The sequence below is a fragment of the Schistocerca americana genome, chromosome X (genome assembly GCF_021461395.2).
Source record: "Schistocerca americana isolate TAMUIC-IGC-003095 chromosome X, iqSchAmer2.1, whole genome shotgun sequence".
Lineage (NCBI taxonomy): Eukaryota > Metazoa > Arthropoda > Insecta > Orthoptera > Acrididae > Schistocerca > Schistocerca americana.
The window spans coordinates 512,030,170-512,055,638 of record NC_060130.1 but is presented as its reverse complement, the minus strand read 5'-3'; the positions used below and the strand labels follow the sequence as shown (position 1 = coordinate 512,055,638).

Sequence of the window (25,469 nt, the reverse complement as noted above, 5' to 3'; positions counted from 1 at the left end):
TTGTATGTAGTGCGGAAAAAAAACTGTTGTCTATATATCTGTATAGGCGTACTAACCCCTCTTATCACGTTTTTCGGATCATTACCCGAGGGAAAATGGATACAGTAGAATAATTTTATAATCTGCTTCGGATATTGGTGCTCTAATCTTTTCCGACAGCATTCCGTGTATCTTTATCGCTTAAAATTTCCACGTAAGTACCCTCAGCATCTCCCTAACATTTGTATGAACCGAATGGGAAAGTTAGAACTTAAGTAGTGCGTCTCTGAATCGTGTACGAACCGAATAGGGAAGTTAGAACAGAACTTAAGCAGTACGTCTCTGAAATGTTTCGCCCTCACTAACACGCGAGTAATAGGCCTAATTAAGAATTAGTAGTGCTGCATGGCCAAAAATGGAGATGCACAGCTGTTTCCCATAATCTGCACCAACATCTCCTCAAATATGCTACAAAGCACCGCAAATTGCGTGACAAATGTTACTGTACCATCTATATAAATATTTCTTCCCATTCAATTCACAAGTGGGACACAAGAATGTTGAGTCCTTGTATGGACCTGTGCATTTTGCTAGCAGTCTAATTTTATCTTCACTGTCTACATCTGCATCTGCATTTACAGGGTATTTCCGTAAGAGCGTGCGAACATTTAACAGGACAAAGAGGAAGCTCCACTGAACAATTTGAGGTAGGGAATCTGGAACCGGAGAAGCCAGCTTAAGGAGATAATGGGAATAAAAACCCATTATTGTGTACTTTTTTATTTACATTAGTTACTGTTAACTGCAACTACCCTCAGTGCACAATGAACGTACCATTTGTACTGTACATTACAAAAGGTGCTTAACCTGACGACCATCAACCTCAATCCAAGAATGACATCGGCGAACAAGATTCTGACGCATCCTGACAAATATCCCTGGTGTGTTTAGAATCACATCATAGGCAGCTACAGTTCTGGCAACTAATTCCATCTCCGCATCCACTGGGGTCTCATACACAAATGACTTTAGATATCCCCATAGGAAATACTCAAGGGGATTCAGGTCACGTGACCTTGCATGCCATGGAATAGGATCTCCCCTTCCAGTCCAGCGGCAAGGAAATACGGCGTTCAGATGGTTGCGGACATCCACACTGAAGTGAGGCGGTGTACCATCATGCTGTATCCACATCCTCTCTTTGGTTCAAATGGCGCTGAGCAATATGAGACTTAACATCTGAGGTCATCAATCCCCTAGAACTTAGAACTACTTAAACCTAACTAACCTAAGGACATCACATACATCCATGCCCGAGGCAGGATTCGAACCTGCGACCGTAGCGGTCGCTCGGTTCCAGACTGAAGCGCCTAGAACCACTCGTCCACACCGGCCGGCTAGAACTCTTTACGTGAACCTCAAGCTGGCCATTCAGACGGTCTACTGCACCATGACTGCCTAGTAATCAGGCTCGTCCTTCTTGTTTCCGTGCAGGAAATAAAGAATGTAAACGTAAATAAACAGCACAGGTAAATTACTCATGTTAGCTGTAAATAAGCTGGATAACAGTAATGTTAGACAAAGCGGTAGACACGTTTACTTCCATATCTCCTTAAATTGGCTTCTCCGACCCCAGGTTCGCTACCTCAAATTGTTAAGTGGAGCATTATCTATGTCCTGTTGCATTTTCGCACGCACTTACGGAAACACCCTGTATAATCCGTTGCGGTTTGCGGTAGCAGGTGACCCTGATATCTTATATTTCCTTTCTTACCTCTTTCGATCGAGAATAGTGCGTAGGAAGAATTAGCGTCGTGAAACCTCCATATGAGCTCTAATTTTTTTTTTCATTTTCTCGTCGTGGTCATTTCGCGAGATGTATATAGGAGAAAGAAAATTGTTACCCGACACTGGTTGTAAAGCACACTCTTGAAATTGCAGCAGTAAACCTCTTCGTGATACACAATGCTTCCCTTGTAACGCTTGTCACTGGAGTTTATTGAACACCTCCGCAACGGCCTCGTACTTGCTAAACGATCCCCCGACGAAACGTGCCGCTCATTGTTGGCTCTTCACTATCAACTCAACCTCGCAAGTGCTAAGCACTACTTGAGAATCGGCCGAACAGTTTTCGTGTACACAGTTTCTTTTGTGGATGAATTATATGTCCTTAAGACTCTTCACATTAATGTCGGCGTGGCATCTACTTTTCTTACAGGTAGTTTAATATGGTCATTCCACTTTAGGCCGCTCCTGACGTTTCCTTAGGTAGGTATTTTACAGCTGCTACTTTTGGTTGGTTGGTTAATTTGGGGAGAGGGACCAGACAGTGAGGTCATCGGTCCTATCGGACTAGGGAAGAATGGGGAAGGATGTCGGCCGTGCCCTCTCAAAGGAAGCATCCAGGCATATCCCTGAAGCGATTTAGGGAAATCGCGGAAAACCTAAATCAGGATAGCCGGACACGGGTTTGAACCGTCGTCCTCCCGAAAGCGAGTCAAGTGGGCTAACCACTGCGCCACCTCGCTCGGTACCGATACTGTAGCCAGTGATATATCGCCAACAGTGTAATCGAACAGCAAAGTATCTCTTCGTATATGCACAGTACGTTACAGTTATCTACGTTCAGGGTCAACTTAAGGTTCCTACACCAGATATCGATCGTTGCAGGTCTTCCTCTATTTCGCTGCAGCCTTCAGGCGTTGGAACCTTGCTAGAGACATCATCGTCCGTGAATAGCCTCACGGAGCTTCCGACTCTATCCACTACATCGTTTACGTATGTTGTAAGCAGTACGTCCCTATATTCTCTTCTGATACGAAATTATTTTTACATGTGTCGATTTCACCCTGTTAATAACAACGTGCTTAGTTATATCTATTAGAAAATACTGAAACCAATCACAAATCTTGCCAGATACTTGGTAAGCTCGTATTTTCTTCAACAAACGCCAATGCAGAATTGCATAAAAGTGCTTCCGGAAGTCAAGGAGCAAGGCAACAATTTGGGCGTCCTTATCTACGAAACTGAAGCTCCCATGGACAAACAGAGCGAGCTTAGTTTTGCAGCAATTCTGTTAGTGCATTACATTTTGATTTTTATACAGGATATTTTCGTTCTCCGAAAACGTCATAATGCCTAAGCACGTCAACGAAATGGGCCTATAATTATGTGCATATTTCCGCCGACCCTTACTGAAAACGGGAATGACTTGCGCTTTTTCTTATCGCTTGCTATCTTTCGCTGCTCCAGCGACCTACGATAAACAGCTGCTAGGAGGAGGATAAGTTCTCCCACATAATATCTGTAGAATCTCATATGAATCTCATCCGGTGCAAACGCCTGTGTTTTGTTGAGTGATTTTTGTTGACTTTTCATTCTGGGATCACTTAATCCAATATCTATCATATCGACATTCGTGTGATGATTGAAAGGAGGAACCGTACTAGGAACTTTCTCAGTGAAACGGTTTCGGAAGGTCGAACTTAGTATTTCAGCCTGCTCTCCATCATCTTCCATTTCGGTGTCAATGTGCTCTTTGAGAACTGATTAGAACATTTCTATCCGCTTACTGACTTCACATAAGGCCAGAACTTCCTAGGATTTTTGGTCATATAGAGTGGCCAAATTATACTTTCCAATTCATTGAACGCTGGTAACATTGCTTTCCGTATGGTCATTTTAATTTCTTTCAGCTTTTGCTTGTCACCTTTGCTTTGGCTTCGCCTAAATCTGTGATGGAGCTCCTTTTTCTTTTATAGCATCTAACATAGCTATTGAACCACGATGAGTCTTTCGTTCACGTCGTTTGGCATATACTGGTAGAAGACGTCTTACACAAGGCTTTTTAATTTTTCGAGTTTGTGATCCACATCTTTGTCGTAGAGCTGAAAATTTAATGGTGACTACTCAAAATTTCTTCAGTTTGTTCCTGTCACGCTTGCTAAGCAAAAATATTTTTCTAACTTAACGTTTTATGTAATACCTGGTGCTAAAACAGTCTTAGTGATGACTAATGCCTACTTTTACATGAACTGATTATGTAAGTCCAGGTCTGTTAGTTACTAGGTCTTAGACGTTGCTCCCACAAGTCGATTCTCTAGCTACATCGCCTTAGTTTCTGATCTACGTCTTCCACTCTGTTCCAAACCAGGTTACCACCATCGACTCTGGATACGATGCTGCAAATAGTGATCTGTGCTTTAACTCTGCTTTCGGCTGCAGATGTGTTCACCTATTCAGCCAGCCTTCTAAAGGAACCGAAGATGGCTTTAGAACTCAGGCAGCAAGCGTCATTCCTGCCGACAAAAGCTACTATCTGCAGCCGATTGCGCACAAAGCGTTCAGGATGGGGGATGTTTTGGGGAAGGCGACCAGACAGCGAGGTCATCGGTCTCATCGGATTAGGGAGGGATGGGGAAGGAAGTCGGCCGTGCCCTTTTCAAAGGAACCATCCCGGCATTTGCCTGGAGAGATTTCGGGAAATCACGGAAAACCTAAATCAGGATGGCCGGACGCGGGATTGAACCGTCGTCCTCCCGAATGCGAGTCCAGTGTCTAACCACTGCGTCACCTCGCTCGGTAGAGCGTTCAATAGCTGCCGGCAAAGCCTCGTCCACATCTCGGAGCAGACCTGTCGGTAATCAGACTGATTGCACTCTGCCCTTATCCGCATAACGTTAGAGCTTCCAATGATGGAGATATCATCGCACTGTAGTTGTCCGAAATTGGAGGAAAAATCTGCCACTGACCCAACAGTCGAGGCGTCCTATGCTGGCTCTGATGTGTTATCAACACAGGCCAGCACCTCGTACCTGTTGCGAAGGCGAAAGAGGGTCAGCAGTGGTGCCATTCCCTCATTATCTACCTGCACATAGATATGTGATCCCACTGCTATCTCTATGGGAGCAATACATACGAGACTGTAGACTGTAAGATGTCGTAGATACTGTTCGGAAATTCGAATCTTAGAATTTAGTGAGTAGGTATTCGCGAAATACGTTGCCGGAAAAAAATAGCACACCTGGAAAGAAGACGTAGATTTTGATTTTATGACGACAGATGCCACCTGGGGGATAGCAGATGTACTGATAATGATTTCAGCGTCGTCCGCCAACAGATAGTGCAGTGGCATAGATACCAGAGCGCCATCTGTATCTACCCTTTAATTGCTTCCCTAGAACTGTCTTTCTGTGTTCTTCCCGCTACGTATACGTTGTAACGCTATACATACATATTTAACCACGCTGATTGAGTCCAGCGGTATATTGCTAATGCGGGGAATATCGAATTTCTTCTCCCACTTATGCTCATTATCTCATTTTCACCCTCATGTAAGGCAAGTTGTATTCATTAAAGCAGTGTGTGTACATGCTTAACTATTTCCTCTCTGCTATTATGTGAATCGTTTAACATCATAGTTCCGTGTGCCATCTACGTTGCTGCGCCCATCGTTCTTCGATAAGGCTTGGAAGCGTAGCGATTGATAACCGACGTCATGGCAAGACATACTAGTACAGACACACTATCCGTACATGAAAAATAAGCTATAAAAGACGGCTGTTCAGTATAATGAGAAGCGCAAACGTACAACATGAATTTGTTAAGTGGCTGAACAATTGTAATAATCATAAATGAAGGCGGTAAAGACACCAATAGCCAAATAACTTCTTAGATCATCACTCAAGGACAACGCCGTATGGTGGTAACAGTAATATTTAAAAAAGTCATTACAGGTTAAAGTAAATGCACAGTATCGTCAGAAGACGGAATTTACGTGTAGCTGATACTTGGAAATGATGTGTCCAGCCAGGTTGCCACGTAACTGGACATTTGAGCTGCCTAGGACAGGCTCTCACCTATCGTGCATGCGAAATCAACAGAGTGGTGTTGCTGCCTGACACATTACCGCCAAAATTAACTAGAAGAGACTGTTGCGGACGTTAGTCTACAGCTACTGAGCTTCCATGGGACTCCGGGAAGAAAGGTCTGCGTTCGACGTCGCACTGTTGCATTTGTCTCATCGGCGGGTCCATAAAAGCTGGAACGTTGGTAATGTCTTGAAGTAAAGTGACCATAGAGTTAGAGAGACACAGACAAGCGCCAGTAGTGTACCCACGCATCAGTGACAATGGCTGGCTGGTAACGTATCACTGGACGTCCCGAATCACTGTCATCAGAAAATCGGGACTCGCCCATTGAGGAGAACGTTTGTGCACCCGGAACCAATTTTCACGTATCTCAACCTGTTATTAATGCTCTCCTAAAAGACACAAGGTAGGTAGAGTGCCTTATAGATGTCCAATGGCAGCCCAGGTATACACAGTTCATGGAAGTTACGCATCTGTTTCCTCTATAATTCACGCTAGAAATCAGCTGTCTATCGTAGATGGGGTAGATCTCACAGCTGAAGGTCACGTTACAACGAGGACACAGCCGCACTGCAATCCAAATGTCTCTACCTTGCTTACAATCTTACAATAAATCTTTCTCTCCAGTCTCTATATCCACTTCACTGAAAAATGCTTTACACCACACAACCCAGCCTGCGGCCGAAATTCATGGGAGAGCGACGCACTCACGTTGTACGAGTACTCCGCGAGGGACGCCTTTTCGGATATTTCCACCGACGCTCGACTCGCCTCTGGTTGCAGCTTATGACGCAATTCAGTTAATGTTTTTTTGGTATTACAGAAACAATCCACGGCTATGCGATAAGTCATCAAAAGTACTTTTGAGCAGATATTTAAAAACTGCTTGCTAATAGTGTTTGCGGGTATTAACACACTAAATTTCAAACCCTCGAATGACTTACCTCTGTCCAAAAGTCGCGAAGTTACTCCAAATTGCTTTTTCGGCTGGTATTGCCTACCTCATTGCCTTATTTTGTTTTCCTTTTCTTTCTCGTATTAACATTAGTAAACAGTTCTTGTACGTTGTGGACGTCTACAACTGCTGAAATTGAAGGTAATTTATTATTAATTAGCTGCAATCAGATGCTTTTGCAGGATTTTATTTTCCCATGATTATATTTCAAGGTTCCTGTCTTCAGATATCGTGGCCATTGTTTCTTTACTAACGACGTTGTAGAATGCTGCAACGGATATTTTTAAAACAGTAATTGTGAAACGTCGTAACTAAAGAAACAGTGTTCACGACCCGTAACTAAATGTAAATTTCTGAAGATGGGGTGAACATGAAATGAGTGTACTCTAAAAAACGTGTGCTTTGAGACATAAATTGTTGTCGTTGAGTGCCGGGAAAGCGCTGCCATTCATATCGATGCGTTATCCCTTAAATATTAACGTCACGGACGCTATAGTCTGGCTTTATGCACTAGGAGCGCTGATCTAACGTGACGTGATGAGGCGGCTAGCGGCTTAAGTAAGTATGTGAATGAGGTCCACGGGTCACCAAAGGGTGCCCAGGCCTGCTCTACACGATACTGGTCAATAACTCACGATGGAAAATTTACGGAACCTAATATTGTTATATGTAGAGCGGGATTGATCTGTCGCAGCTGTTACGTCACAGATATTCGGAATGCAGTCAGCGCCTGATATTTTAACTCTATCTCAAATTTTGCAAACTAAACAGTTTTTTCTCCGTTTGCTTTTCAGTTTAAAGCGCGCGGTATATTGACGTTGCTTTTCCAGTCTACGAGCTTCATGTCCGAGAGATGGCGCAGTCGACCGATGTACTAGAGGACCGAAGTTGAACTACCCTTGCGTCCGTCCAGGTTTAGGTTTTCTGCTAAATCTATTCAGGCGGATTTCCTTCACCATAATTGTCCTGTCCGAGCTAGTTCTCCGTCTATAATGAGCTCCTCGTCGACGGGACGTTAAGCCCTAATCGGTTTTTCGTCTGTGATTCGGATGCAGTATTTGAGAAGTACGAACTTCAACAAAGAAATTATAGCTCATCAACATAAAGTTCACTCATTACCAGCCGCTGCCGAATGAGAACTGCAACTGAATCTTCCGAGCGTAGTGCCAAGATGAAGCTTCGTGGATTCCCAGATTTGCGTCACGTATTTTTTCAGCCATACAAATGTAATTAACCAAGTGAGTCAGTTTATTGCGTAATTTTAAGTGTTATCGGCTTGCCCTAGTTCGTCCACGAAATCAGTGAATGACCCAACAACTAAGGCTGTTTCTTTTAGTCCTGTGATATCATCAGGCTGGGCGTATGATTCATATGTTACGCTATGAGTGTGTCTTATGATTCAGTAAAGCTAGCGGTGATTCCAGGAATACAAATAAATCTGACTCTCTTGCGTTTTAGGCTTTCAGCGTTATGACAGCTGCTGATTAATGTAATCTAGCCCCTTTATCGCACCACGCCTCTAGTAACCTTAGAGAAAAGCTATATATCTCAGAGAACTAAGAACGAATTCAGTTAGTATGCGAAAAGTTCACTGTTTTCCCCACGCCACATAAAAACTAATCGTGCACTGATATTCGTAGCGTGTCATAATTTTAATGACGTATCCAAAGAGTTACTACAATTATTCTTGAGCTAAGCAAAAAGTAAGTGAAATTGTAATTTTTTGTTTTGTTTAATTTGTTATAAGCGACATAAGTATGATGTAAAATCGGCTGGTCCTGTGCATTATCGAGGCAGTTCAACATAATCTGCTTTTTCTTTTTCTTTTGTTTTCCAAAATCAAACCTGGCCAACGAACTGACGATTTTTGAAACAAAGACACTGCCGATTCCTTTGCCACTATTTTTATCCTTCTGAACTAACTCCTAGTCTTTAATGATCTGTTTATCTATAATACATCTATACTCGAACCACATTTAAAAGAAAAAGTATGTACACGCTGTTTAGAGAGTTTTTAATCGAACTAACCGGTTAGTTGCTCAGATGCGTGGAAAATTGGTCCGCCGCTTTCCAGTCTACGTGACATCGTTTGCTTTTAAGATGAAGCAGTCTATTTACCTCCAGGCGTTTTGTATGCATTGACCAGTCAGATCTACGCAATAATTCGGTATTACGTTAATGGGCGACGATTGTTTAAAAGGAGAAATTTAAAATGAATTGATTTCGTAGGCTTTCGTTTTTAGAGATCATCTGACATTATATTTTACGATATATTAGTTCAAACTGTAAGAACATTTTCATCTCAAAAGAGAGTCATCCACAGTACATGTGTTATTGACTCACCAAGTTGAAGGCCTCTGATTGACGAACTGAGCGTTCTTACACTGATATCGCATTACGTTAACTCGATTATGAGAACTTGAGGTTTACTTCAAGCTGGAGAAATGATCTTTACGTTCCTAGCACTGAAGTACTGTTCAAAAGAAGCCTGCACCACTCTCTAACACGTGTTTCCAATATGTTTTCGCGGGAGTTTCTTTCTAATTGAAGTTGATAGCCTGTGACAAGTAGGAATGCTTTAATTTTCTATTGTGTTATGGAACTGTAATTCACTGAAATGAGGTGAAAATTGTTCATATATATGCTTACTTGCTTGTTTTATGACAGTTGTAAGCCAGGACAATGCAGCGGGAAGGAATAAATTTGCGCGTATGAAGAGACATCCCATTGGTTTTTCATGGTGTTCCCAAAATCATTCCTACCAATAGGTCATGAGAGAATCCTTTCACTCTTCTTATACATTACTAAGAGTTTTAAAATAAACTTAATTCTTATATTGTCAGTTTATCACTATTGTCGTTTTCAGTGTTATTTACACCCTGGTCGTTCTTAGTTCCATATTTTATTCTTCTGTTTGATTTCTTTCGGTAAGTCGTCTATGACACAGGGTCACTGAAACTGACGTGCAGTTGAAAAAAAATAATAAAAAAGAGAGGATAATTCATTGAATAAGTTGTCGCTGGGTGTTGCATCAAGTGTTAATAAAATTAAGTGCGTAATAAAGTCACTGCGCTCGTGATTTGCCCATTATTCTGTGAATATGGAGGAAGTTACCTGTAAGTGTACATATTTACGCAATTTTTGTGGTAACTTAAGTTAAGCACTTTCTCTTAGCTGTTAGCCAGTCCTGGTGTTATAATCGGGAAATACCAGTTTCCAGTTTTGCAACTTTGTTAGAGAATGGGTCATCAATAACATAAATGTAACGTAGTATGGTTCTGTTGGCTAGGAGATCCCAAAAGTCAGGTTCAGCTGCCGAACTGCAAAGGTTTTTCCGTCTGTCGAGCACAATGGCCTGTTTCCTTCGTGAATTGTGTGTTTAAGTGCATCTGGCAAGTGTAGGTGACTGTAAAGGGTGTGTGTAGTGTGATGTTTGTGTTGAATAATGATGAGGGAAGTAAGAGGGAGTCAATGAAAGATAAATTGGCAGACATCATGGCGCCTCCGAGGCATCTGCACGGTGTCCAACTAAACGCCGCGCAACGTATGGGCGTCGGCCTTCGTAGTGTGTGTGTAAGGTTGCTGCCGCTTACGTACGGATGTACGTAAAGCTGGTCCAAAATATTGACATTTTTGCCACCATTTAAGGCAGAAGGGATAGATAACATTCCATTAGAATTTCTAAAATCATTGGGGGAAGTGGCAACAAAACGACTATTCACGTTGGTATGTAGAATATATGAGTCTGGCGATATACCATCTGACTTTCGGAAAAGAGTCATCCACACAATTCCGAAGACGGCAAGAGCTGACAAGTGCGAGAATTATCGCAAAATCAGCTTAACAGCTCATGCATCGAAGCTGCTTACAAGAATAATATACAGAAGAATGGAAAAGAAAATTGAGAATGCGCTAGGTGACGATCAGTTCGGCTTTAGGAATAGTAAAGGGACGAGAGAGGCAATTCTGACATTACGGCTAATAATGGAAGCAAGGCTAAAGAAAAATCAAGACACTTTCATAGGATTTGTCGACCTGGAAAAAGCGTTCGACAATATAAAATGATGCAAGCTGTTCGAGATTCTGAAAAAAGTAGGGGTAAGCTATAGGGAGAGACGGGTCATATACAATATGTACAACAACCAAGAGGGAATAATAAGAGTGGACGATCAAGAACGAAGTGCTCGTATTAAGAATGGTGTAAGACAAGGCTGTAGCCTTTCGCCCCTACTCTTCAATCCGTACATCGAGGAAGCAATGATGGAAATAAAAGAAAGGTTCAGGAGTGGAATTGAAATACAAGGTGAAAGGATATCAATGATACGATTCGCTGATGACATTGCTATCCTGAGTGAAAGTGAAGAAGAATTAAATGATCTGCTGAACGGAATGAACAGTCTAATGAGTACACAGTATGGTTTGAGAGTAAATCGGAGAAAGACGAAGGTAATGAGAAGTAGTAGAAATGAGAACAGCGAGAAACTTATCAGGATTGATGGTCACGAAGTCAATGAAGTTAAGGAATTCTGCTACCTAGGCAGTAAAATAACCAATGACGACGGACGGAGCAAGGAAGACATCAAAAGCAGACTCGCTATGGCAAAAAAGGCATTTCTGGCCAAGAGAAGTCTATTAATATCAAATACCGGCCTTAATTTGAGGAAGAAATTTCTGAAGATGTACGTCTGGCGTACAGCATTGTATGGTAGTGAAACATGGGCTGTGGGAAAACCGGAACAGAAGAGAATCGAAGCATTTGAGATGTGGTGCTATAGACGAATGTTGAAAATTAGGTGGACTGATAAGGTAAGGAATGAGGAGGTTCTACGCAGAATCGGAGAGGAAAGGAATATGTGGAAAACACTGATAAGGAGAAGGGACAGGATGATAGGACATCTGCTAAGACATGAGGGAATGACTTCTATGGTACTAGAGGGAGCTGTAGAGGGCAAAAACTGTAGAGGAAGACAGAGACTGGAATACGTCAAGCAAATAATTGAGGACGTAGGTTGCAAGTGCTACTCTGAGATGAAGAGGTTAGCACAGGAAAGGAATCCGTGGCGGGCCGCATCAATCCAATCAGTAGACCGGTGACAAAAAAAAAAAAAAAAAAAAAAAAAAAAAAAAAAAGCTATGTAGCCTGTTAAGAGATACTGTCTCCAATATTCAGAGACTAATTCATGCTACAAAGAAGGTAAAAACGAGTACCATGACCCCTTTTCTTCACAACTCTCTCCGTGTTTGCAAATTTTATTATTTCCTGCCATCAGAGAAGATACAGGGTGTTTCAAAAATGACCGGTATCTTTGAAACGGCAATAAAAACTAAACGAGCAGCGATAGAAATACACCGTTTGTTGCAATATGCTTGGGACAGCAGTACATTTTCAGGCAGACAAACTTTCGAAATTACAGTAGTTACAATTTTCAACAACAGATGGCGCTGCGGTCTGGGAAACTCTATAGTACGATATTTTCCACATATCCACCATGCGTAGCAATAATATGGCGTAGTCTCTGAATGAAATTACCCGAAACCTTTGACAACGTGTCTGGCGGAATGGCTTCACATGCAGATGAGATGTACTGCTTCAGCTGTTCAATTGTTTCTGGATTCTGGCGGTACACCTGGTCTTTCAAGTGTCCCCACAGAAAGAAGTCACAGGGGTTCATGTCTGGCGAATAGGGAGGCCAATCCACGCCGCCTCCTGTATGTTTCAGATAGCCCAAAGCAATCACACGATCATCGAAATATTCATTCAGGAAATTAAAGACGTCGGCCGTGCGATGTGGCCGGGCACCATCTTGCATAAACCACGAGGTGTTCGCAGTATCGTCTAAGGCAGTTTGTACCGCCACAAATTCACGAAGAATGTCCAGATAGCGTGATGCAGTAATCGTTTCGGATCTGAAAAATGGGCCAATGATTCCTTTGGAAGAAATGGCGGCCCAGACCAGTACTTTTTGAGGATGCAGGGACGATGGGACTGCAACATGGGGCTTTCCGGTTCCCCATATGCGCCAGTTCTGTTTATTGACGAAGCCGTCCAGGTAAAAATAAGCTTCGTCAGTAAACCAAATGCTGCCCACATGTATATCGCCGTCATCAATCCTGTGCACTATATCGTTAGCGAATGTCTCTCGTGCAGCAATGGTAGCGGCGCTGAGGGGTTGCCGCGTTTGAATTTTGTATGGATAGAGGTGTAAACTCTGGCGCATGAGACGATACGTGGACGTTGGCGTCATTTGGACCGCAGCTGCAACACAGCGAACGGAAACCCGAGGCCGCTGTTGGATCACCTGCTGCACTAGCTGCGCGTTGCCCTCTGTGGTTGCCGTACGCGGTCGCCCTACCTTTCCAGCACGTTCCCAGTCCGTTGAAATTTTTCAAACAGATCCTTTATTGTATCGCTTTTCGGTCCTTTGGTTACATTAAACCTCCGTTGAAAACTTCGTCTTGTTGCAACAACACTTAGGCGGTGGAATTCCAACACCAGAAAAATCCTCTGTTCTCAGGAATAAACCATGTTGTCTACAGGACACTTGCACGTTGTGAACAGCACACGCTTACAGCAGAAAGACGACGTACAGAATGGCGCACCCACAGACTGCGTTGTCTTCTATATCTTTCACATCACTTGCAGCGCCATCTGTTGTTGAAAATTGTAACTACTGTAATTTCGAAAGTTTGTCCGCCTGAAAATGTACTGTTGTCCCAAGCATATTGCAACAAACGGTGTATTTCTATTGCTGCTCGTTTAGTTTTTATTGCCGTTTCAAATATACCGGTCATTTTTGAAACACCCTGTATTTGTTGAATTTAGAAGGTTGTGAGCACATTTACGATGCAATTAATTCTGATTTATTAAAGTAATGCACACATGATGGAACACAAAACCCGAACTAAAGTTTTAATAACCTCATTTAGAAGGAGCACCTAACGATGACATTTTGCTCATCTACTGTTGTTAAAATTTCCTCATACGATGCTTGTCTGATGTTGAATGATGGTAATACTGAAAGAATCAGAACCCTTATGAGACTAGGATTTGATGCAAGTTGCTTCACTGAAAAACTTATTGAAGAAGGTTGACGATCTGTGTATTGGCAGTTCTGAAATGTCAGTGAAGGATATCAGCAAAAGCGCACGCCAGAAGGACCAGACTAGAAGAAAAGAGCCACATGAAGACCAAAAACACAAAATGTATGTTTGTGGCTAACATCAAGGTACATTTTTCTAGCATAAATGATAATAAAATCTTATTTCCGCATTCCCCGCAACTTCAGTTTTACATAATTGCGTAGTCTTCCGCAGCCAGAGTCAGTCGACATAAAACTTTTCTGGGTGTGGTACCGCGTCATAATGTATAGCCTACCATATTTTGAAAGGGCTAAGTAACCTTTCAGAAAATGTTCCTCATGTTATAGTATGTCTTCTAAAGGTATACACCAACGTCAAGATCAAATTATTTGACAAAAAATGATAAAAGCTTCAGATTGTAGTCAATAGTATAACAACGACATGTGCAAAATTAGGTTCAATTATCTCTCCAAGAGTAAAACATATATGAGCTTGTATGTGCCCGTGTATTTTATCATACGTCCCCCCTTAAAGCTGCGCCCGCTTCTGGCACGGGTGTGTGCTATAAACGTATCATCACCGTGTTCGCGTTTCTGTACACATCAGGATGAAAGTCAGGGAGCACATTAGAACGTAACTTATCGTGAAGTCTCCTCTCTGAATACATCGTGTGCTTAGAATAGACGAAAAACTTTATGAAAATAGTGGGTACGTCCATAATTTAGTTCAACAGCAAGTGATTTAGTAGCTAATCGTGTTCGGACAACAGTACTGTAGCCGAGAAGTGTTATCAAGTTTAAAACAAACTATCGAATTGCACCCCCATATCAATTGGCCAATTCTAAGCACCATCTGCTTAGTGGAGTTAATTAATAGTCCACCTTCTATCCGCTCTCTCATCTTAGTCTTCTCTGTTCCTAGTGGGCAGGCAGCTGCGCTCGTTAGCACAATTATATCTACTACTCGTATGCCATGGATTCCACGGAGAATTGCCTCGTCGATGTGGAAGTAAGTCAAAGATGTTCATTTAATTGAGGTACAGTACAGTAAAATGACTATGTTACTAAAGAGTCTTGTATTACAGCACTAATTACGAATATAAAACAATCTGACGATAAATTTAAGAGTTTCTGTGAAAATATCTTTAATGAGGTGGAAGTAGTTGCCCAAAAGAAAGCTCTTTAATTCCGTTTTAAGCTTCACCATATTATCCACACGACATTCAGTACGCTCTGGTAAGTAGCTGAATGCAAGTACCCATGTGTCTGACTCTTTGGTGTACTAATTTTAACTCGCTGAAGTATTAGTAATAATGGTATTGCCAAAGGACATTAATTAATACGTATACTATAAAATAGTAGTCAAAATAGCACTTTTTCGAAGAAATGTCTTCATAAAAGTAGCTGAATGCAAGTACCCATGTGTCTGACTCTTTGGTGTACTAATTTTAACTCGCTGAAGTATTAGTAATAATGGTATTGCCAAAGGACATTAATTAATACGTATACTATAAAATAGTAGTCAAAATAGCACTTTTTCGAAGAAATGTCTTCATAATTACCTCTATAAATAATGCTTATAATGCACTTCTGTGTTCTGAAAATACCGTGCGTATAAGTGGAGTTACGTGGAACTTCACAACAAAAACGTATTTCATAACTCATTAATGAATAGGAACATGCAAAATAAACCACTTCTTTTTATTTTTAAAACACTTATAGCAAAAACTGTGCTAACTGCAAACGCTGATCTAGGGCGCTTCACTAGTCTCAGGCAGTAGATTTTCCAATTAAGATTGTGATTTATCTATAGTTCCACTAAATTAACACTTACTACTTCCTGTGCGTTTTCGTTTGGGAATCGTGTTTTTTTTATTATTTTATTTTAATAGCTTGTGGAGTTCTGTGAGAAATATTGCACTCTCCACAGTACTGCGTCTTGTCAAAATTCAGAGATAATTCATTCGCCTTGAAATATATTTTAATGTTTCCGAATATTTCATTAGCTACCTTTTCAGTAAGGGGACTGCTACTACATTTTATTTCTACACTTTCATCTTGTGCAAAAAGAACAAAATTCACATCTTCGGGAGATGAAAGTGGAAGATCGTACATGAGTATCAGTTACTGCTTACATGAAAAGTGATACCTGTGCAATGTAAAATGTCCCCTCTGCAAAACTAAACAGCCAAGTTAGCAGTAATCACTTAGTTGAAACAGACGATTGCAATATCGGACGTTTAAGAGTAGAATATGAAACAGAAAATTATAAATATCAGTTTTATGTACATCATTTGACTCGGTTGTCAAATGAGGTATTTCGTTTTTTCAGATACGTACGAGTAGTTTCTTAGACGAGTATTGGTTCGCTGAAGTTCAGCCCCTACTTTTGTGACTGAAAACTGAAGTAATTTATTGACATTCTCACTGTGGACAGTTTTACATTTAAGGACGTCAGCTGCGTGTTATTCCATAAGCACACTGAAGATTGGATGCATTTTTTTCGTTAAATCCAACTTTGTGCCAGTTTTCTCTTGTTTCAAGTTCCAGCTCTTTCGCTATGTTAGGGAGTAGGGATGCATTGATAACATTCAAATTTTGTGTTTTGTTATGTTGGTAGGTGTTGCGCAAAAGCGAACGTCGGGTATCAACTTGGTCTTCGTAATAGTTTTATTTGGTTGGTGGGTTGATTTGGCGGAGGGGATCAAACAGCGAGGTCATCGGTGACATCGGATTAGGGAAGGATGAGGAAGGAAGTCGGCTATGCCCTTTCAAAGGAACCATCCCGGCATTTGCCTGAAGCGATTTAGGGAAATCACAGAAAACCTAAATCAGGATGGCGGGACGCGAGTGTGAACCATCGTCCTCCCGAATACGAGTCCAGTGTGCTAACCACTGCGCCATTTCCTTAGGCAACAGTTTTATTTACACGGCTTTCTGATGTGTTGGTTTCGTTCAAATAGATAAACTGGAGTTATTTATCATCATAAAATTCTTTGTTTCGAATTGTTTACCTCCAATAAATGAAGGGTTACAAGAATCATTACCTAAATTTTCAATATTTGATTAATCGGGTGCTCAACTTAAGCGTGGATGTACTTTCCTTAAAGAGAAATGTCATCAAAGTGACTGCCTATCGACACCTATGTCGTTAGCACTTAAAGTTGTATGCGGCAGGTTGAATGCAGTATCCACTAATGACGGCTGCTATCTTTTTGCCTCCAAATAACACATTGATATGCCGATGCACACTTTGATTTGGGATTAGATTCGAAACTTGTCCTTTACGTCCTTTATTTGGCTGGTGGATTGATTTGGGGGAGGGGATCAAACAGCGAAGTCATCGATCACATCAGATTAGAGAAGGATGGGGAAGGAAGTCGGCCCATATAGTTTCATGTGAGACATGGCATAAATAACATTGACGGTCGGAGAATTTCGCCCGTGTTCAATAATGTCATGCAGATTTCCCAAATACTACAATTGTGGCTGTTTACTTTCCCATTTATATGCAGTGTTGCCTCGTCAGAAAAATTATCGAATTCGCAAAACCACAATCTTTGACCTGCGGATGCGCAGCAAAATTCGAATCGTTGATCTTTGGGATATAACTTTCACACGAACTGTAGTTTGTATGGTTTCATGTTTTTTTACGCAAACCACGCCACCTGCTCGCTGTCGTCATTTCCAGCTCACGCGAAGCTCTGCGTAGAGATTTTGCTGGACTCCTTGTGAAAGCTTCTCTCGCTCGTTCAGTGTCATTTGCATTCACACCTAGCCGACCTTTTCTCTCCGTGTTACTCAAACATCCATCTTCAACAAACTTCACAACCCGACTGTAGATTGATTTTCTGGGTGGTGCTCCTTTCCCATACTTCGTCCTAACTTTTCGTTGGAAATCCGTTGCACCCTTTGTTTTGTCAAATTCTAGCACGCATAAAGTCTTCCCAGCTCCAGAAATCGCCATCTTGATTTTGACACCACCTAGCGACTGTACAAGGAACTACACATAAAAACTGCAATGAGAAAAAATTTTACAAGCTTACTCTTTCAAATTATATATATATTGTTACTTTTGTAATGCTACTCACTCGGCTACAATATTTTTTTCAGACTGTTCCCGGACTTTTGAAACACGCCGGTACTTTCTATTCCATAGTGAGGAGATCCTTAAGGACGTAGAACATGTCATTAAACACGAGTACATGATATATATTTACAAGAGAAGTTATGCTAGAGTTGCTTCTACAGAGTCTACGTAAAATTGTCCTCATAAATGAGGAATAATTCAAAAAATCTTTAACATTCCTTCATTTAAGAGGTAATAACAAGCTTTTCACAAAATATGTCAATTTTCGTTAAGATGCGTATTATAATCCTGAGGCTACTGCAGCCACACATCATCAAATTGAAAAGTCAGTTTAGAACACTTATTTGCATTGATCACGTTACTACACTGATGTGCGGAAGCCACATTCGGTATAGCATTCACGTTATTTGGTATTATTAGTAATACCTCTATCAATCGATTTTGCTAAGCAATTCGTCAGTGGGATACTATTAAATCCTATTCTCTACCCTTAAACTGAACTTTGATATTTGTTGAATTTTAAATTGCTGCTGGCAAGTTAGTCAAAATATGTGTTTCTGAATAGTGGACACCTTTCTGGACCAAAAGGAGTGACTTTAACCCTTTATTTGGCAGTGTTGCTCTCAAGCAACATCAAGTTTACGTTGGCCTTATGGGACAACAAACACTTCCCAGTGCCTTTTACTGGCACTGTTGCTTCTAGGCAACGTTCCTTTACACACTGCGAATGCCAGTTGTTGCAATAGTTCAAGGTTTTCCACACGAGATCGCAGTTTGTGCACTGGTCTTACAGAGATCTCCTCGTGTGAGCAACAGGGGTGTCTCATATTGGTTCTGAAAGAGTGGATTTCAATAAATCGGCAGTAATCTTAGCAGATTTTCTTCAAGAAATACCCAAAGGTGAGTTCACAGCAGAAATATTTCAATCTAATATTGTTTTGAATTACGTAAATAGTATAAAACTTTTATGTTGCCTGTGAGCAACATTGCCCATAGTTGGGACATAAGCGATTAGTATATTACATATGCTTACGGCTTGACGGAGTAAACATTTTTATTTTCAGGGGCTTTTTAGCTATTGATTCCAGAATATTTTATGGAATTAAAAAAGCGAGAGGAATAGTAGTTCCACCAGAAATCCCGACTTTGTCTGATCTAAGTGAATCTGAAGACTCTGAACTCGAAGTTTTGGCAGACTGTAGAGATGATGATGCACACTATATTCCAGAGCGTCAATCTCAGTTCCATAACCTAGTTATACCATAAACTGATTCTGATACAGGAAGTGAAATCGCAGAAGCTGAACATGTGCAAGGACCTTCTGCAGTGAATCCTTCTAGTGCAAGTGCCAGTCAAGTGAAAAAGGAAATTACAAAAGCAGTCACTTACATGTGGGTAAAGGAAGATATAACTGCTAGGGCAGAAAGTCTCTCTCCTGTGTTTTCTGATGAAGGCAATACACCACTGGGTTATTTCAGAAGATTCTTTGATTCAGAACTAATTGACAAAGCTGTGCAGGAACGACCGTGTACTCTGTGCAACGAACTACCACGTCAGTAAACACCAATATAAATGAAATGGAACAATTTTTCGGTGTTCTGATATACATGGGTCTTGTTTCTATGCCTTCGTACACTGACTATCGGTCTCAATCAATGAATTGTGAAAAAATCACCTGCATTTTCAGTTTGAAGCGCTTTCAGAAACTCCGCCGATACCCGCATTTTACGAACAATGAGAATGCTGTGAACTCTTCTGGCAGACTCTTCAAAATAAGACCTGTTCTTGAATCAATTGTAAAGAACTGCCGTGAGTAGAAACAAGAGTCGGAATTTTCTATAGATGAGATGATGGTTCCATACAACGGTACAAGAGCAGGTAATTTGCGCCGATATATTCAAAATAAGCCACACAAGTGGGGTTTTAAGATTTTTGTTCGTGCTGGTGTGCCTGGAGTTGTCTATGATTTTCTTCCCTATACTGGCAAGGGGATGATAACTGATCTTGCTGATGACGAGAAAGTATTTGGAATTGGAGGACAAGTTGTGGTTACACTTTGCAAAAGTATTCCAAGAGATATTTCTCCCAGAGTTTATTTTGACAATTTCTTTTGCAGCCTTGAACTTATAACATACTTTAAAAACTCAAAACGTTGAGTCCATGGGCACCATAAGGAAAAACCGAATAAAGAACTGTCCTCTACAAGACGAGAAGCAGTTACTGAAACAAGGACGAAGCAGCTATGACTACAGGAAGGACAGTCACTCAGATCTCATTTTAGTAAGGCGGGCAGACAATAAAATCGTGACACATGCAAGCTCATTTTGTGGTGTCCAACCGCTCTCAACAGTAAAACGATGGGACAGCAATGAAATAAGAACAATTGATGTGCCCTGTCCCAGTATTGTACATCAGTACAACAAGCATATGGGAGGAGTTGATCTTGCTGGTATGCTGATAGAGCTCTACAGAATACCAATGAAAACTAGGCGTTGGTACATGAGATTGTTTGGATTTATGCTAGATCTGAGTGTTGTAAATACCTGGCTGGTATTTCGAAGCGAATCTCTTGACAAGAAGACCTCATTGAAGTCATTCAGGGCAGATATTGCCAATGGTTTGATGTTTTCAGGGGAAAGGAAAGTAGGAAGGCCCTCAATAGACATAACACCACCACAAAAGATGAGAAGGAAGCCAACAGCTCCGACTTTTACACAAGATGTCCGATTTGATAATATGGAGCATTGGCCTGTATACGGTCCCAAAGGTCGTTGTCGTTATTGTCCATCTGGATATTCTACAGTCATGTGTTCAAAATGCAATCTAGCATTGTGCTTCGTTCCAAAAAGGAACTGTTTCCAAAAATTCCATTGCAAGAAGAACTAGAAGGGAAAATGAAACAGTTCTATTACACAGCAGGAATGCATAAATGTGTTTATAAATTAAATTATCCACGTACAGGAAACCTTTTGATTGAGGTTATTGGCAAACACTTTTTTTCTATAATATGTATAAATGTGGTTTACTGCTGGCAATGTTGCTTGTAACCAACATTTCATAATTTTTGTCAAAAATTTCTAAAACTGACTGAATTGTATTTCTTTAAGCATAATAAATAAATATAAGCACTGAAAATTTTTTGTTTTTATTTTCACCATTTGCCAAATAAAGGGTTAAATAATTCTGTAGATTATTCTATTTCTATTATTGATTCCATGAATTCAGGTGTTGGTTTAAAAAAAAAAAACAGTTATACTATTTGTGATAAATTTCGTTGAGGAATAAATATATTGGGAAGTAGAAAGTATCCCTAATTCAGGACATCGTTGAGTGCACACAACAGACAATTCCTATTCCATGCTTTAGGGCGCAGAAAAATGTAGCTTTACTTTATGAGTTACGCAAAAAAAATGATCCTGTGTGATATTACCACTTGAAAGTGAAAGAAGTGTGCTAGCTCTTTTGTTTTTGTATCACCTATGTTTTACCGCATCCGCATTGCAAATAAAAATTTGTTTAGGCACTTCAGCAGTTTTTATAGTATACTTCTCCTGATTGAATTTATTGTCTATTTGGAATCCCTAGTACTTAGTACTGTCGACTTGTTCTAATATTTTGTCATGTTTTAGATATATACTGGGAGGAAATCTCTTACAAGTTCTGAACTTCATATAGTGTATCTTTTCAAAATTTAGTAACAAAGATTTAGCTAGGAAACATTTATTAACGTCTTTGAAAATTTCACTAAACGATCTTTCTAAAACTACAATTAATTTGCTATTTATTGCAGTGTTTGTATCATATGCAGACAGAATGAACTGGGCATTTGGTGATGTTTCTAATGAAAGGTCATTAATATACGCAAGAAAAGGTAAAGGCTCTAAGATGGAGCCTTGTGGGACCAATTACCAGTTGGTCCTCTGACGTTGTCATTCGGAACTAAGCATACAACTGAAGTATGACGTGTCTTTTGTAGTGAAGATTTCAGCTACGTGTACCCCAGCATAAAACCAGAGTTAAGAAAGCAGACACGTTGTCGGTTGTGGCAGGGCGGAGCAGCGCGATGCGAGCGGTGCTGCTGGCGGCCTTGGCTGTGGGCGCGCTGCCCTTCGCTGTGGCCGGCATCCTCGACTGGGCCCGCGCCGATCGCCTGCAGACGCTCGTCAACATCCCCTGGCTGCCATGTGAGTACACACACCTGTTTGGGAACAACACTACCCGACTCACATTAATGGACGAAGTGAACCGTAGCCCCGGCCGTCCTGTGTTTCGCATGACCTTTTTTTACTCCTAAATACCTTTGTATCTGTATTGCACTGAAAGTATCTGCAGTATAGTGCACTATAGTGCCCTGACAAGGGGGGCGGTACGAACTTCTGCTCACCGAGCTCATTCATATTGATAGCGTTTGTAGGACTCGACAAAGACTTCCACATCCGTGAACAGGGGGACGCAACTCTTAAACCACTTCCAGAAAATGTTAGGCGTGCTTACATACTTTGCATGGTCGCTAGTATTCAGAGTCCGCATCCGAGAGAGCAAGCGACCACAGAAAGTATATAAGAACGCCGAAAATTTTCGAACTTGATTTTCTCGTAAACGGTTGAGTTGCGTCTTCCTGCCGGCCGCGGTGGCCGATGGGTTCTAGGCGCTACAAAAGAATGGTTCAAATGGCTCTGAGCACTACGGGACTTAACTTCTGAGGTCATCAGTCTCCCAGAACTAAGAACTACTTAAACCTAACTAACCTAAGGACATCACACACATCCGTGCCCGAGGCAGGATTCGAACCTGCGACCGTAGAGGTCGCGCGGTTCCAGACTGTAGCGCTCGAAAGCGTTCAGCATGACAATGCATTACTATTCGTGGCGGATGCTGTGTCTTATATGGTGAAAGCATTATGAGGTAAAATTGTACATGTGACTTGTTTAGCTGAGCTTTACACAGAGTTACAGAGTTCGTAATAAATTCAGTGATGTTGACAAATTTATTGGGTGTGTCAAAAAGGCAGCATTTAGGTGGTTAGTTCCAGACATTTCTTTATCACCATCTCCCATCTTGACAAATGGAGTTCCTGGATTGATGCCTGCAACGATTACTGCCAGAACTTCAACGTTGTAAAAAACGTCATTGATTCGTCGATAGCAGTGAAGCCTCTTCAAATGAACTAGCTCAAGAATTAACTTGTAATGCTGAAATTTCAGGCAAACTTTAGTGCAGAAAATCAAATTTTGTATTTATATCTGCTGTCATAACTGCTTTGGAGCAATCAGAAATGTAAATAGTGACGCAGATAGAACAAGTGAAAAAAAAGTGAAGAAATTAGAAACTGTTTGTGTTAAAGTGAGAAACGAAATGTCAAAGAAAATCGGGAAGGTGTTAGAAAAAAGAAGCGAATGTCAGCACACTGTTCCATTTCAACAATTTTGTTAGGTAAAAAGTTCTCAGTTAGTCATTTAAACTTAGATTCAAATTATATTGTACATTTTACTATGTTCCTCTTGTGTCAGCTGAAGTAGAAAAATGTTTTTTCAAAATGTAGTGCTTTGTCGAATGACAATAGTAAACCTTTTCTATTTCAGACTTTGCGTAAGTTCGCAACTCAGAACTCATAAATTGAAATAAAAATGAGGATGTACAAAAAAAATCATAGGTTCACTATGTTTTGATAACGTTAGTAACAAGCATGGCACAATATCAAATTCCATAGTTTAGCTTGCTTCTCAAGTACATTTTATTCTTAAATAAATAGTTCACTGTCCTAAACAGACTTACTAATTTACTTTACAATTGAAATTTTACCTTATTTTAATACTGTTAGGTCAAATTTTTATGTTGTTATATATATTTGTGTAAATCTTTAGTTATAAGAGTATATTTTTGTGCATATTATGATTATTTTTATGTCACAAAAATCCAAGCCCTAATAATTACTAATATTCTCGCGCAAACCAATCCGACACTCGGAGCGGTGGCTGATGGGAGCGACCGTAGAGGCATTTCCAATTTACAGTCGTTCTCATGAGCCGCAGCGCTGAGTGTCAACTTGGTTTGCGCGAATGAGACACTGTAGTGATACTGCTGAACAGCGGATAGAATCCTAAACAAGAAAATGAATTTCGTAGTTAAGCTTTTGAACTCGCTTTTCGATAACACCCACACAGTTCTACAGTAACAGCAGAAAAATGTGGTGCTAATGTGCTTTTCGCTTAAAATCGCAAGTTTTGAAAATAAAACTACAGTGTTCAACATCTTTTGTAGCTCTACATGCCAAAACTTTGTTCAATGCTTCCTCTGTGGATGATGTCATATTCTCATGATACTACAGTTACATTCTTTTACTCAGAGCTTCATCTGCAATGTTAAGAATTTAATGTTTTTATTTCAACTATAATTTATATTCCATAATGAAATAAACTGTGGTTCTATTGCTATCACTAAGATAGCACTGGGAATTGAAATTAGCGCTTGTAGAATCACAAATTATATTTATGGGGGGGTCAAAGATACAAAACTGGAGAATGAAAAATGTGCAGAATAAATTATTCCAGATCAAGCACACAAGATTTACCAGTAAACATGGAGCAATAGAAACATATATATTACAGGAGAGGAATCATATTACAATATCAAAATATGGCGTTTTTCACAAAGCAATGTCATAAGCAGACAAGGGTAATATCACACTTATGCATTTCAGTGCTCTCAAAGACAGCTGGTTTTCATTACCATGTTTATCTATTGTTTAGTTACACATTGTTTTTATATTTTATGCTGCTCTCTTAATGGAAGATCGTAGTTCCTCTCTGGAAAACACATCAGAGGCAACAGAATATGGAACAGAAAGTCAAGCTGAACTTCTCGACATATCCCGTAAGTTCTGACCATTGTACAATCTGCATAGTTACTGTATTAAAAATTTGCTTAAAAATTTATTGCTAGATATCATCTATAGATTTTTATTACTACGATTATCAAACTCTGCTCAATTTATTTTCCAGTGCTCTGTATTTTCAAGACAACCACAAATACATTAACAGAAGATTTTCAGAATTTAGACTAAATCAATTTCTTGAATTGTGTAATGGTATTCTGATAATCAGGAATAGTAAATAAGTCAGAAAAATACTGACGAGGAAGTAACATTATCCACACATTTGTTTGTCATTCTCAAGAAATATTCAACAGAAGTTGGAACATAGATTAGGCATGAACCGTTAAAAGCTAACATCTGTTACAGCATTTTTGTGGTTTAGGAATTTATGTGAGGTGCTCATAAGCCCTGTGCATGTCGTTGTTTACAACTTGAACTTAGCGAATAAATATAATGAACAACCACATATAGGTAGGGGTGTAAATATCGAGACGTGTGGGTACTGTGGAAACGTCGAGTGTCTGGCCTGTAGAGTGCTGCACGCTAGCAAGGTTAACAGGAAATTGTTGCAGTAGTTTCCATTTGTTACGATATAGTCAGCTGAGCAACAGACACGGTAACA

The 25,469-nt window shown here is 40.5% G+C and overlaps 2 protein-coding genes across 4 annotated transcripts in view; both read left to right on the top strand.

Moving 5' to 3' along the window:
* Window positions 1-25,469, top strand: part of LOC124555404 (pancreatic triacylglycerol lipase-like) — a 452,049-nt gene that overhangs the window by 318,977 nt on the left and 107,603 nt on the right. The window contains exons 1-3 of one of the 3 annotated variants that reach the window (XM_047129299.1): window positions 8,386-8,507; window positions 22,023-22,157; window positions 24,766-24,846. In XM_047129299.1, the coding sequence (XP_046985255.1) occupies window positions 22,037-22,157; window positions 24,766-24,846 (202 nt within the window). In that variant the 5' untranslated portion in view covers window positions 8,386-8,507; window positions 22,023-22,036. Of the gene's footprint in view, window positions 1-8,385; window positions 8,508-22,022; window positions 22,158-24,765; window positions 24,847-25,469 lie in introns of those variants that run through there. The other 2 variants (XM_047129300.1, XM_047129301.1) reach the window with 2 other exon arrangements.
* LOC124556103 (piggyBac transposable element-derived protein 2-like) lies at window positions 20,134-20,946 on the top strand. Its single transcript, XM_047130127.1, has 2 exons — window positions 20,134-20,616; window positions 20,935-20,946. Exons 1-2 carry the CDS (start codon window positions 20,134-20,136, stop codon window positions 20,944-20,946), a joined length of 495 nt encoding a protein of 164 aa, XP_046986083.1.